This window comes from Callorhinus ursinus, unplaced genomic scaffold, assembly GCF_003265705.2.
Source record: "Callorhinus ursinus isolate GAN/ISIS: 27379988/994484 unplaced genomic scaffold, GSC_fseal_2.0 scaffold2, whole genome shotgun sequence".
NCBI lineage: Eukaryota > Metazoa > Chordata > Mammalia > Carnivora > Otariidae > Callorhinus > Callorhinus ursinus.
Window position 1 is genome coordinate 86,139,104 of NW_027397064.1, and position 14,849 is coordinate 86,153,952.

Below are 14,849 nucleotides of genomic sequence, written 5' to 3' on the forward strand. Positions count from 1 at the left end.
GAAACTTTAGTTTGGAAAAGTCCATTTAAAATAGGCACAATATAACTTTGCACAAAACATTAAAAATAAGAAACTTGATTTATTTACATTTTTCCTACCATAACACCTATTTGTAGCTGTATACAGGAAGAGAGAATTACAGGGTTTTTCTATTAAAATAGTCAATTAAAAAAATTACTCATTTCAGAGATATGCTTTATCCAAAGTTTCATAAACAATTACAAAATCTGTAAAGAATTTGTTCATTTATTTCTTTATTAAAATATATTCTTGAGTAACTACCATCTAGAGCAATAGAAGTTAGTAAGACAGTAATTGCCCTCAAGGAGTTTATAATCTGGTGTGCTTGGTGTGCACACATACACACACGCAAATTACCTATCAAATAAAATAGAATGAAATAATGCTCTTCAGAAAATCATTGTGGTTTTTCAATTCACAATTGAGCTTTAGAGAATGAAAAGGATTTCCAAATGAGTAGATTTGGTCTCTGGGGCTTAGGATGTGCAGTCATGAGGTTAGTCACTGTACTCTGACTAGACATTATAAGTATGTGTTTAGAGGCACGGATGTTAATGGCAGTTTTGAGATAAGATGAGTTCACTACGGCTAGAGCAGAGGGCATGTGAAGGAACATAGTAGGAGATGAAACTAGAAATATGCGGAAGTCTTCAATGTTGGGATTAAAAGAAGGTTTTTTTTTTTTGACAATAATTGGAAGGTTTTGAGAATAAAAGTCACGTTTTTCAATTCATGACTTTGGAAGACAAGTCATAGAAATATGATAGTTGTATGGGAACAATCTGTTAGAAGCTCCCTTTGAAAAGGGATAAAAGACAGACTGTAGCATTTATAATAGGAATAGAAAAGTGGGGATTGATAGAATGGAACCACAGGCCTTCACAGTTTTAGAAATGGGGATAAAGCTGTAGGGGGACTTGGTCATGATGGCACTGTTTCTCAAGCTGATAGATAGAGATGAATTCCCTCCTTTCCAATAATTTCTCACTTCATAATTTATATCAGTAACTTAGAAACCTGCATCTCCAGTTCTGACTTCTCAAAATATCATCTGTAGTAAACATGCCCAAAGCTGAGTGCGTATTTCCCCCCAAACATGATCTCCGCTATCCCTACCTCAATTAATAGTGCCACACCCTTTAGATAACATAGCTCTTATGTTAGCACTAAATCGAGTTTTTTTAACAATAAAATGTATGTTATTTTCATGGCAGAGAAGTGGTTAAGGATTTCAATATGTCTAGGATTGACCACCTAATACAATTTAATTTGGGGGTACAATCAATATCAACAAAAGCAAGCTTAGTGCTATAGGGTACAAATACAAGTAAGAAATAATCCCTGCCCTTAATTATTTTAATTTTTGATCGAAACCATCAGACATGTAACACCATTAAATATAATATAAACCAAAAATTCAATAAATATTATTTAAAAAACTAAAAAGAAATGTCGCTAGGAAATAAAGGAAAGACTTTATTTTGACAAAAAGGGTAGAAATAGACTTCATCAAATAATTGTATTTGAACAGAACTTGAAAAATAGAGGTGAAATTTTTCCTTCCATATTAGCAGAAGGCTCACTTAACTTAATATTTACTTAATGAATACCTGAGTCTCACATATAAAAAGATTTATATTAGTTTGTACTTACTTTATAGGTTATATTTCCTATTTTCTATGTTTAGGAATGATCACATTTCATATTGATTATAAGGCTTCCACAATATAACTTTTCATCACATAATGAAATTGGGAGATGATAATCACACACTTAGCCTCTGTTCGATTGGCACCCTTGTTTAAATTTTTTCTTATATTCTGTTTGAATAAAAATAATCTTAGATAATGGATCAGATCACAAACAATGATTTCTTTAAATAGCAAAACAATATAAATTATGCTTGGATTCACCACAATTACCCTTCATGTATGTGTCTGCATGTATATGCAATTTGGGTTGGAGAATCAAAGAAAAAAAAAAGAGTGTTACTGTGGTTAAAAGAAACCTACAGGGGACGATAATTGCAATTTAACAAGTTGTAAAATAGCAACAATAATAAAACTGCATTGACTAACCATATTTAAGATTTCATGGAGTATTAATAGAGATAAAAAGTTGTATATTTCTCTTTTACATAGTTGTTTTATACAGTTGACGTCAACTAGTTATATCTAAGTAACATAGGACTAGAAGAAATGAAAGGACTATCCCGTTTGTTCCTAATTTGTTCCAATAATTAAGACCACTTGAAGAACATGCTGGATGCAAGATAAACATATTTCCATGTTTATTTCTAGGATAAGAATGTATTTTGACAATAAAATTCACCAATCTCAATATATTTCCTCAGGTCTAAAAAGACATATCAAAATAATTTTAAACTGTTAAGGGAATTTTTAAAAAGCTTAACTGGCATAAAATAATGGATGGTGTGTTACATCCTCAGTTGTCTCAAATCTTCCTGTTTAGATCACAGTAGGAATTTTTTAGTCATGGATACAGATTTTTCCCAAATTACCTCAGAAATTCTTTAGGGTCCACAAAAAGTGGGAGGCAGAGGATCTACTCAGGGCATTTCTAGGATCAACAGCTTAGAAAAGCTTTAGAGCTTTATAAAGTTGTATATGAGGTGACTGAATTAAAACCTACACTTTAATTAATAACTCCAGAACTTTCACATGACCCTAGAGCAACACTTTTGGAAGGTTTTAACATTATTCATGAGGGAACTAGAACATTAGCTGAAGGCTCCGTCTCCCACTGTTAGAGCTCACACAAAAGACTTGTTTTTAAAGGCAGAAGCTTTTGTTTGAGATAGAAATTAAACCTCAAAATCTCAAGGTCAGTCAACCTGATGTTATTAAACTTATGTGCAGCTAAATCATCTTCTGTGGGTTTTGAGGTAATAATAAGCAGCCATAAAGCATAGATAATTTGCATGAGGAAGACAAATTAGACTTGGCCAAATAAACCCAGTATGACCATACCCTTTAGTACAAAGACAATTCAGTTGCCTGTCTTAAAAACTAATAATTCATCAGAGATTAAATAAAGCCTGGAGTAGATCATTAACGGCATTGTGAGTTCTCAGGTCAGTCAATCTGCTTTTCAGTCACATCATTGATTATATGTTTTCTGAAGTGGACAACATTTAAAAATAAGAATGCTTCAAAAATCATTCTCCAAACTTAGTATCAACCCCAGAGAAAATCAATATTTGGCACTTAGTGTTAGGCTAAAGAGCAAATGGAACCAACAAGTGCCATAGTGGTTTTTCTGTAATGTGTCTGAATGGACTGTTCACTGAACACATCTGTACTTCCCCAAGGACTCCACAGATGCCCCTCACTTTGGCAGATGAGCATTTAGATAGGAGGAGAAATCAGAATGTAATTAGATTTTAGAGCAGTGACCAATCGAAAGAAGCATCCCTCCATATGGTGGCTGGTTGAAATAACGTGTGCACTCTTGTTTGTAACGTCTTAGTTGGATGTATTGGACAGACTGGGAGGAAGATGAAATAGATGACAGCGTGGGAAGGATCGAGAAGGCCTGGATGGATGGCTTCAATCGGCAAATTTTTGTGACTTCAAAGATGCTGTGGCCAAACGGTTTAACTCTGGACTTTCACACCAACACATTATACTGGTGTGACGCCTATTACGATCATATTGAAAAAGTGTTTTTGAATGGAACTCACAGGAAGGTAAAAGACAAATACTGCTGTTTTTTAACTCACAGGCTTCTTCACAGAGCGATGTTGTGTTGTGTTAGAAATACTTTCAAGTTTATTTTTACCCCTCTGAGGTGGCTGCCAGTAGTCTCTGTGGGGTGGCTAAAGGAGGCTGAGCATTAAGAAGTGCAGCTGGCCCTTGCCTCCAGGAGACGGGGACCAGCTCACTGTGGTATGCCAGGATTTGTGGGATTTTAAAAAGAAGCTCTCAGGATATCGGAGCTGTTTTAAAATGCAGTTTTTCTCCATCATTTATGAGTTTGCTATGACCAAGAAACCCAACTCTATTCAAATATCTTTAATATTTGCAGGTGAAATTTAACCTATATATTATGAAAAAGTAATTATAGTGCATTTACTTAAATAAAGAACTTCATGACAGTGGAATTGAAACACAAAAATGAACTGGACTTCAAGCCTATTGCTATGAATAAATATCAATTTCCTCTTGCTTCTTTGGGTAGGATCATTGCAAACGCTTTTGAAATTCTTGAGTAAAATGGAGGATGGAGTTGACTGTGTGCCAACAGAAGCCGTGTTAAGAGAACATCACCTCTACATTTTATCTTATAATAACCTGAGTGCATATAACTTTATAAACTGACTTCAATTGTTTAGTTACATAATAGAAAATAGAATGTTAGAAATTATCAGAATGCTTCCATTGATACTATACTTCTTTTTGGAAAGAAAGACTGCACAGTTGGCCTAGCCTACTCATTATGAATTCTGTTTGAGAAATAAACAGTACAGTAAGAAGTTAAGACTACTTCAATCATTGGTTGACTCTAACCATGCTTTTAGTATTTTTCCCCCAATAGTAAAATTGATTGGCATTTAACCTAATGTCACATATTTAACAGGTGCCAAATAAATGCGTATGACTCCTTTAAGGATATTGATATGGGGCACCTGGGTGGCTCAGATGGTTAAGCGGCTGCCTTCGGCTCAGGTCATGATCCTGGAGTCCCGGGATTGAGTCCCACTTCGGGCTCCCTGTTTGGCAGGGAGCCTGCTTCTCCCTCTCCCTCTGCCTCTGCCTGCCACTCCCTGTGATTGTACTCTCTCTCTGTCAAATAAAAAATAAATAAATAAAATAAAGATATTGATATGTACACCACATAGATAACATTGTAATGGCTAGTATATTTTAGACTTCATGTAGGTGAGAAAATAAAGGTAAAAAACTATCTTAATTATTCAGTATATGAAAATGTGACATGAAGAATTCAGATAAGAGGAGCAAAATTTGAATTTCTAACCCCACAATATTTAGATAACTTCTTCAATTCTTTAAATTTAAATAGAGTGAATACAAAATACTTTTTCATATTGTATACAATATCACTTTATAAATGGTGAACGGTGAAAAGATATTATTATTGAAAGTGTGATTCCTGATTCCTTTTCTACAAACCTCCATGTGAAACAGCACTTATCACACGTTTGTTCCAGTTAGACAAAAACAAAATACAACTAGAATGTAAAGAATATACTAAGAAAACCAGAACTGAAATTAGCCAGTGAGTCTTGTTTATCTACTTACTACTAATAAATGTTACTATGTTCAAAATTAAAAACTTGACCTCCATTCCTGTCGTTTCCCCGATTTCTTCAATTTGCATTGGCCCAATTAAGTAGGAGAATCCTTTACACTCCCAATGTTGTAAGACCATGTTTTATTCCTTGGCTGTTGGATAAGCAATATCACAATACACATAATGACACTAATTGCTCAGATCAGTTTCTATTCCAGGTTATGATACTGGAATATCATAAAGAAAAGAGCAGGAAAGAGTGTCAGGCAAAGTCATTTTAATGTTTGTATTTCTTGACCATATGAGTAATGTCATATACGAGAGGATTTAAATGGATGAAATACAAATGCCTCCTTCAAATAACATGTCCTAAAAGCAGAAAAATATGCTCACATTGTGAAATACATTTTTCAAATATACTGAAAGAAAATGAGTTAAGATATTAGTTAGATCATTATCTATTATACTTATTTGAATATCATTTTCTATAAATATTTAGTTATGTTTTTAAAGGTCAGTTCTGATTTTTCACAATGTGTTTATATTTTACAGATTGTTTACAGTGGGAAAGAGCTGAACCATCCTTTTGGACTCTCGCATCATGGGAATTATGTGTTCTGGACCGATTATATGAACGGTTCCATTTTTCAACTAGATTTGATAACGAACGAGGTGACATTACTGAGGCGTGAAAGACCACCCCTGTTTGGGCTTCAGATTTATGATCCACGAAAGCAACAAGGTATTAAAAACCATATAAAATTTCTTCTGAGTTTTACCTACACTAATACTTCACAGTATTTACAAAAGTTTTTATTTTGACAGTGTCATTTAAGTTTTATGATAAAAGGTGTCTAGTCACTCCAGAGTCAATCAAATCTTAGATTTTGTTACAATAAACATTTATTATTTATTGTTGAAAATAGCTTAAGCAAGTAACTGGGAATTCTATTTGGGTGAAGTTCAAGGATTTCTCCAAATGCTTCCTTTTTCATGTTATCTTCATGTTATTTAGAGTAAAGAAGACTGAAGAAGACAGTTATTTAAAGTAAAAAGGAAAAAGATCCACTTAATGTTTTAAAGATTAAGTATTGTGAGCAGCGAGAAAAACTTTTCATGGGAAAGAAATATTATGTGAAAATATTTTAAAATAAGTCATACTATGAAAAGAGTATTGTAAAAAGTATATTAGTATATTTATCTGATTAGTGCCATGTCCATTTAAGGAACATTTAATTATTTTAGATGTTATGAAAGGGAAATAATCTACCAGGATATTCATGTCTTATTAAAATCAGGTAATGTTACTGTACATTTTATCTACATGAGTTATTAATATTTATTAGGCCATCTACAAATTGCATGACTCAGAATTTAGGTATTAAACAAAGAAAACAGCTTAGTAAATTGTGTGGTAGACTTTTGTTATGAATCTAAATAGTCACTGTTCCTTTTATTTATGGAGATATTCTTGTGAAAACTTAATGAGCAGACATTTCAATAAATTTAGGATGAAAAAATAATATCCTGAGTTTTTCAATGCATATATTGTCAATAGAAAGTTATCTAGTAGTAAGAGATTTTTTTTAAGATATTTCAGCTAAATCAGATATCTTAAAAGCAAACTATCTCATTGAAGTGCTTGTTTTTTTTTTTTTCCTACTGTATTAAAATTGCCTCATTGGGATACAAATGCAATTTTATAAAATAATGGAAGTATATAGAGTAAGAAATTTCAATAGATAATGAAAGATAAAATCTTTAAAAAGAATAAAAGTGAAATTATTTGAAGTGGTATAAGCTGTATTTTTGGACAAGTAATGAAGAATAGTAACAATTGTCTAGATAGATAAAATGCTAATATTTTCTATTATATTCATGTCCTGCTCCTTACCCCCTCCCTTCCCCAACCATTATGGAGAGTCTACCCCGAACTGGAGGCAAGACCCTGAAAAAGAACAACTCTTCTCATCTCCTGTAGGGTTTTCCTTTCCTGATTGTTGTACCCTCTAATTTCATAATCATTGGTTTCCTAGATTTTATTACAGTAATCAGTATACAATCCCATTTCCTATTTCCATTCTTTTCAGAAATTGTTAATCTTGAATATCATTGCTGAACTCCTTCTAGACAAATTCCATGATGTTTTCAGAATCTTCATTTTCTTCAAACTTCTAGTGGTTTTAGAAAGTTGATGAATTAAATGCAGCATGTGAGATAAGAAACACCTGACTTACTGTAAAATGGTCTTGGGCTCACATCCAGGTTCCAACACTTTTTATTCTGAAACTTTAGACATATCATAAAAGATTTAACAAAGATAAGAAATGCTTTCTTCATAAAATTCCTGTAAGGATTAAATCACTATTTAATTGTCATTACATGTACCTCCCACACATTTTATATCAATTTTCCTTTATCATTTCTCTATAAGGATGCATTTAGTTAAAGTCTCCTTCCATATAAAAATGTTAAGTAAATATTGAAAGGAACAATGTATCACAATCATATACAATTGAGCACATGCCTCTGATAGGACTATGTGGAATGTACTCCTGTATTTCATGAGGAAATATGCCTGGTGTTCTAGACAGTTCCATTGGCATATAATTGTTCAATGCTATCTCTTGGATGGACAATGCTTTTTTAAAGTGCTTTTTAAAAATTGTTAATTAAAGTCACATTAAAATGAAAGCTTAGCCCTAACTACTAAACTCTTTATACAACCTTTATTATAGAAACCATTATGTTGTCTTACTGAAATAATGTGTTTGGGCAAATTGATTGCTTATTTTTCATAAACTTAGGTGAAATAATCAATTAGTTTGAGTTTTCTACCCAGTCTTCTTGTAGCTAAGGAATGAGTAGTACTTAAGTGGATCTTTTGAATAGGTAATAGAGTATGGAGAGGATGTCTGGCCAAAATATTTTTCATTTAGTCAAAAGACATTGAATTGGATAACCTACTTAAGATTTAAGTTTTTCATATTTTTACTAAACTAATCAGAATAGGTAGATTATAAAGCAAAATGCACTCAGATGTTCAAATGCAGACATGTTATCTTACCATATTATAATTTTCTCTCATGAGAAAGTGAATGACATTTCTCTTTGCATCTTGTGAACATCAGATATTAATAAATATTTAGAAACACACAATCAGTGGCACTCAAACTTTGGTTACATACTGTCTTGTTAGACTGTTTTTCTAAGAATAAAATAGTTGGAATTGAATAGAAAACCATCTTCCTACATAGGTACAGATCACTATTTCTTCATGGAATGGGATAAAGTAGTCTTATATAGTCTTGTATTTTCACTCTCTGAGAAACTATGTATATGACTATATACCTTATATAAACTTATATGTAGTATTTATACATGTATCTGTGAATATATATATATATATATAGAGAGAGAGAATATGTGTATATATATATATATATACACACACAAACACACGTATATACGTAGATGCTAGATTATATCACACACATACACACACACACATACACACACACATCCCACCCAATAGGAATACCATGAGAAATATCCAGGAATGTTATTAATATAAAATTCACATTCATATTAATGTAACATCTAAATTCTTTTAGACTTGGTGTCAGAAAATTAGTCAGCTAATTTGACCTCTCCAGATCAGAAAGTCTTTTATCAAATTATTTGTTAATATAACAGCTAATTTCAGGAAGGTAGATTTACAACCATACTAAACAGAAGTGTACCCTTAGGAATGAATTCCTAAGTAATGCCAAAACATTTTTTTCTCATATGCTATTGCTGTTTCTTCTGATTTAATTGATAAATTTTCCTTCTTTTTCATTTACATTAGATATCTAGAAGAATTGTTAAAATCCTTTCCCGAAATTTCTCAGATAAAGCACAGCAATTGTATAAAACTAACACTTTTCCCTGTTTATTCTCTAGGTTCAAAAGCACACTCCCCCCCCACATTTTAGAGAATAAGATATTCAAAACTAAGTGCAATATCTAAAAAGATTAATGAATATTTTCTTATATAGAATTAAAAATAATAGATTAGCTTCTATGCCAAATATATGAAATTTATTAACTAATAATTAACTGTAATTCTAACTATAAGGAAATGGGCTAAATATTCTTATTTGAATCTCATAAAAGATATTTAAGGTAGATACTATCGATTTCTATTGTGCATATGAAAAACCCAAAGATCAGGCAGATATAGCCATTTGACCACAGGAAACAATGAGCCAGGGAAAAACTGGGATTCAAATTCAGGTTTGTCTGACCTTGAAGTGTTTTATGTGATGAATTTATGTGGCCAATTAAAAAAAAAAACATAAAACTACTATACTTTTAGATAGAAGGAAAAGAGTATTTTCTGTAGTGATTGTAGTTCTGTCATTGATAAATTTTTATTCAAAACTTTTTTTAAAAAATGTAAAGTTCTTGACTACCTTATAGAACTCAGGATTAGGAGATCTTATATTACAAAGCATTAATATATCAGACACAGTAATTTTTATTTAGTATGTGACTTGTTTATTAACCACATTATTGTGTAGTCTACTAAGATTTACATTTAGTGATAGGGCCATCATCACAAAATTCGTCTTTCTTTCCAAATTTTCCATTTTGGAAATAATCACCATCAAAAAATAGCCCAAAAGACTAATTAGGCTCCTAATAGAATGTATGTGTGTGTTTCTTTTGCTGTGCAAAAGCTTTTTTTTTCTTCATTGTCTATATAATTTAGTTTTTTTTAATTTTTTTATTGTTATGTTAATCACCATATATTACATCATTAGTTTTTGATGTAGTGTTCCATGATTCTTTGTTTGTTCATAACACCCAGTGCTCCATGCAGAATGTGCCCTCTTTAATACCCATCACCAGGCTAACCCATCCCCCTACCCTGTGCAAAAGCTTTTTATCTTGATGAAGTCCCAGTAGTTCATTTTTGCCCTTGCTTCTCTTGCCTTTGGTGATGTTTCTAGGAAAAAGTTGCTGCAGCTGAGGTCGAAGAGGTTGCTGCCTGTGTTCTCCTTTAGGATTTTGATGGACTCCTGTCTCACATTTACGTCTTTCAACCATTTTTGAGTCTATTTTTGTGTGTGGTGTAAGGAAATGGTCCAGTTTCATTCTTCTGCATGCGGCTGTCCAATTTTCCCAACACCATTTGTTGAAGAGACTGTCTTTTTGCCATTGGACATTCTTTCCTGCTTTGTCGAAGATGAGTTGACCATAAAGTTGAGGATCCATTTCTGGGCTCTCTATTCTGTTCCATTGATCTATGTGTCTGTTTTTGTGCCAGTACCATACTGCCTTGATGATGACAGCTTTGTAATAGAGCTTGAAGTCTGGAATTGTGATGCTGCCAGCTTTGCTTTTCTTTTTCAACATTCCACTGGCTATTTGGGGTCTTTTCTGGTTCCATACAAATTTTAGGATTATTTGTTCCATTTCTTTTTAAAAAGTAGATGGTATTTTGATAAGGATTACGTTAAATGTGTAGATTGCTCTAGGTAGCATTGACATTTTCACAATATTTGTTGTTCTAATCCATGAGCTTGGAACATTTTTCCATTTCTTTGTGTCTTCCTCAATTTCTTTCATGAGTATTCTACAGTTTTCTGAGTACAGATTCTTGCCTCTTTGCTTAGATTTATTCCTAGTTATCTTATGGTTTTGGGTGCAATTCTAAAAGGAATCGACTCCTTAATTTCTCTTCTGTTTTGTTGTTGGTGTATAGAAATGCCACTGATTTCTGTGCATTGATTTTATATCCTGCTACTTTACTGAATTCCTGTATGAGTTCTAGCAGTTTTGGGGTGGAGTCTTTTGGGTTTTCCACATAAAGTATCATATCATCTGCAAACAATGAGATTTTGACTTCTTCTTTGCTGATTTGGATGCCTTTTATTTCTTTTTGTTGTCTGATTGCTGTGGCTAGGACTTTTAGTATTATGTTGAATAGCAGTGGTGATAGTGGACATCCCTGCTGTGTTCTTGACCTTAGGGGAAAAAGCTCTCAGTCATTCCCCATTGAGAATGATATTCACTGCGGGTTTCTCATAGATGGCTTTTATGATATTGAGGTATGTACCCTCTATCCCTACACTCTGAAGAGTTTTAATGAAGAAAGGATGCTGTACTTTGTCAAATGCTTTTTCTGCATCTATTGAGAGGATAGTATGGTTCTTGTTCTTTCTTTTACTAATGTATTGTATCACATTGATTGATTTGTGGATGTTGAACCAACCTTGCAGCCCAGGGATAAATCCCACTTGGTCGTGGTGAATAATCCTTTTAATGTACTGTTGGATCCTATTGGCTAGTATTTTGGTGAGAATTTTTGCAGCCATGTTCATCAAGGATATTGGTCTGTAATTCTCCTTTTAGATGGGGTCTTTGTCTGTTTTGGGATCAAGGTAATGGTGGCCTCATAAAATGAGTTTGGAAGTTTTCCTTCCATTTCTATTTTTTGGAAGAGTTTCAGAAGAGTAGATATTAATTCTTCTTTAAAGGTTTGGTAGAAATCCCCTGGGAAGCCATCTGGCCCTGGGCTTTTGTTTGTTGGGAGATTTTTGATTACTGTTTCAATTTCCTTAGTGGTTATGGGTCTGTTCAGGATTTTTATTTCTTCCTGGTTCAGTTTTGGTAGTTGATACATCTCTAGGACTGCACCCATTTCTTCCAGGTTATCTAATTTGCTGGCATATAGTTGCTCATAATATGTTCTTATAATTGTTTGTATTTCTTTGGTGTTGGTTGTGATCTCTCCTCTTTCATTCATGATTTTGTTGATTTGGGTCATTTCTCTTTTCTTTCAATAAGGTTGGCCAGGGGTTTATCAATCTTATTAATTCTTACAAAGAACAAGCTCCTAGTTTTGTTGATCTGTTCTACTGTTCTTCTGGTTTCTGTTTCATTGATTTCTGCTCTGATATTTATTATTTCTCTTCTCCTGCTGGGTTTAGGCTTTATTTGCTGTTCTTTCTCCAGCTCCTTTAGGTGTAGGGTTAGGTTGTGTAGTTGAGACCTTTCTTGTTTCTTGAGAAAGGCTTGTATTGCTATATACTTTCCTCTTAGGGCTGCCTTTGCTGAATCCCAAAGATTTTGAACAGTTGTGTTTTCATTTTCATTGGTTTCCATGAATTTTTTTAATTCTTCTTTAATTTCCTGGTTGACCCATTCATTCTTTAGTAGGATGCTCTTTAGCTTCCATGTATTTGAATTCTTTCCAGCTTTCCTCTTGTGATTGAGTTCTAGTTTCAAAGCACTGTGGTCTGAAAATACACCGAGAATGATCCCAATCTTTTGATACTGGTTGACACCTGATTTGTGACCTATGAGGTGATCTGTTCTGGTCAATGTTCCATGGGCACTAGAGAAGAATGTGTATTCTGTTGCTTTGGGATGGAATGTTCTGAATATATCTGTGAAGTCCATTAGATCCAGTGTGTCATTTAAAGCCTTTATTTCCTTGTTGATCTTTTGCTTAGATGATCTGTCCATTTCAGTGAGGGGTGTGTTAAAGTCCCCTACTATTATTGCATTGTTGTCAATGTGTTTCTTTGCTTTTGTTATTAATTGCCTTATATAATTGGCTGCTCCCATGTTAGGGGCATAAATTTTTACAATTGTTAGATCTTCCTATTGGCTAGACCCTTTAAGCATGATATAATGTCCTTCCTCATCTCTTATTATAGTCTTTGGTTTAAAATCTAATTTGTCTGATCTAAGGATTGCCACCCCAGCTTTCTTTTGATGTCCATTAGCATGGTAAATGGCTTTCCACCCCCTCACTTTCCATCTGGAGGTGTCTTTGGGTCTAGAATGAGTCTCTTGCAGGCAGCATATCAATGGGACTTTTTTTTTTTAATCCAATCTGATACCCTGTGTCTTTTGATTGGGGCATTTAGCCCATTTACATTCAAGGTAACTATCGAAAGATATGAATTTAGTGCCATTGTATTGCCTGTAAGATGACAGTTACTGTATATTGTTTCTATTCCTTTCTGGCCTATGCTACTTTTAGGCTCTGTCTTTGCTTAGAGGACCCTTTTCAATATTTCTTTTAGGGCTGGTTTTGTGTTTGCAAATTCCTTTAGTTTTTGTTTGTCATGGAAGCTTTTTATTTCTCCTTCTATTTTCAGTGACAGCCTAGCTGGATATAGTATTCTTGGCTGCCTATTTTTCTCATTCAGTGCTCTGAATATATCATGCAAGTCCTTTCTGGCCTGCCAGGTCTCTGTCAATAGGTCTGCTGCCAAACTAATGTTTCTACTGTTGTAGGTTACTGACCTCTTGCCCTAAGCTGCTTTCAGGATTTTCTCTTGGTCTCTGAAACTCGTAAGTTTTACTACTAGATGTTGGGGTGTTGACCTATTTTTATTGATTTTGAGGGGGGTTCTCTGTGCCTCCTGGATTTTGATGCCTGTTTCCTTCCCCAGATTAGGGAAGTTCTCTGCTATAATTTGCTCCAATATACCTTCTGCCTCTCTCTCTCTTTCTTCTTCTTCTGGGATCCCAATTATTCTAAAATTGCTTCATCTTATAGTATCACTTATCTCTCGAATTCTGCCCTCATGATCCAGTAGTTGTTTATCTCATTTTTCTCAGATTCTTTATTCTCCATCATTTGGTCTTCTATATCACTAATTCTCTCTTCTGTCTCCTTTATCCTAGCAGTTAGAGCCTCCATTTTTGATTGCACCTCATTAATAGCCTTATTATTTCGACTTGTTAGATTTTAGTTCTTTTATTTCTCCAGAAAGGGATTCTCTAGTATCTTCCATGCTTTTTTCAAGCCCAACTAATATCTTTATAATCTTCATTTTGAACTCTAGTTCTTACATCTTACTAATGTCCTTATTGATTAGGTCCTTGGCAGTTGGTACTGCCTCTCATTCTTTTTTTTTTTTTTTTTGAGGTGATTTTTTCCATCCTGTCATTTTGTCCAGAGGAGAAGAGATGAATGAGAGAACAAAATGTTAACCGGGTAACAGTGACCCCAGAAAAATATATACTAAACAAATCTAGGAGACCCGAGACCAGGGGGGAAAAGAAAGGGAAAGAAAGAAAGAAAGAAAAAAAAAAAAAAAAGAATATGATCAAACATCATCAGGCTGGTGAATAGATCAGTGCCACACACTAGATTTGGGGCGTATTTGGTCTGTTAGAAGAAACTGCCTCCCAAAATTTTAAAGAAAGTAAAACTTATATATGTACAAAAATAAGGGTAAATACGATGAAGGGATGGAATATGACTGTAAAGATGAAAATTTTAAAAGATTTTATAAAAGTAATTGAGAAGAAGTTGGTTGAAAAAAGAAAGAAGAGAAATTAAAAAAGAACCACAAAAAAAAAAAAGTGGGGGGAGAGAATGTGATCAGGCAGGAGACTAGAACAAAGCCATACACCAGAGATTTAGGGTATATTTTGGTCTGTTAGAAGAAACTATATCCCAAAATTTTAAAGAAAGAACAACTTATACATATATAACAGAAATAAGGTTAACTACTATGAAGGGATAGAATATGACTCTAAAA

At 33.5% G+C, this 14,849-nt stretch overlaps 1 protein-coding gene across 1 annotated transcript in view; it reads left to right on the forward strand.

The window, feature by feature from the left end:
* Positions 1–14,849, forward strand: part of LRP1B (LDL receptor related protein 1B) — a 1,894,461-nt gene that overhangs the window by 1,128,747 nt on the left and 750,865 nt on the right. The window contains exons 13-14 of the mRNA XM_073905704.1: positions 3,511–3,730; positions 5,848–6,037. Coding sequence (XP_073761805.1) covers positions 3,511–3,730; positions 5,848–6,037 — 410 coding nt within the window. The remainder of the gene's footprint in view (positions 1–3,510; positions 3,731–5,847; positions 6,038–14,849) is intronic.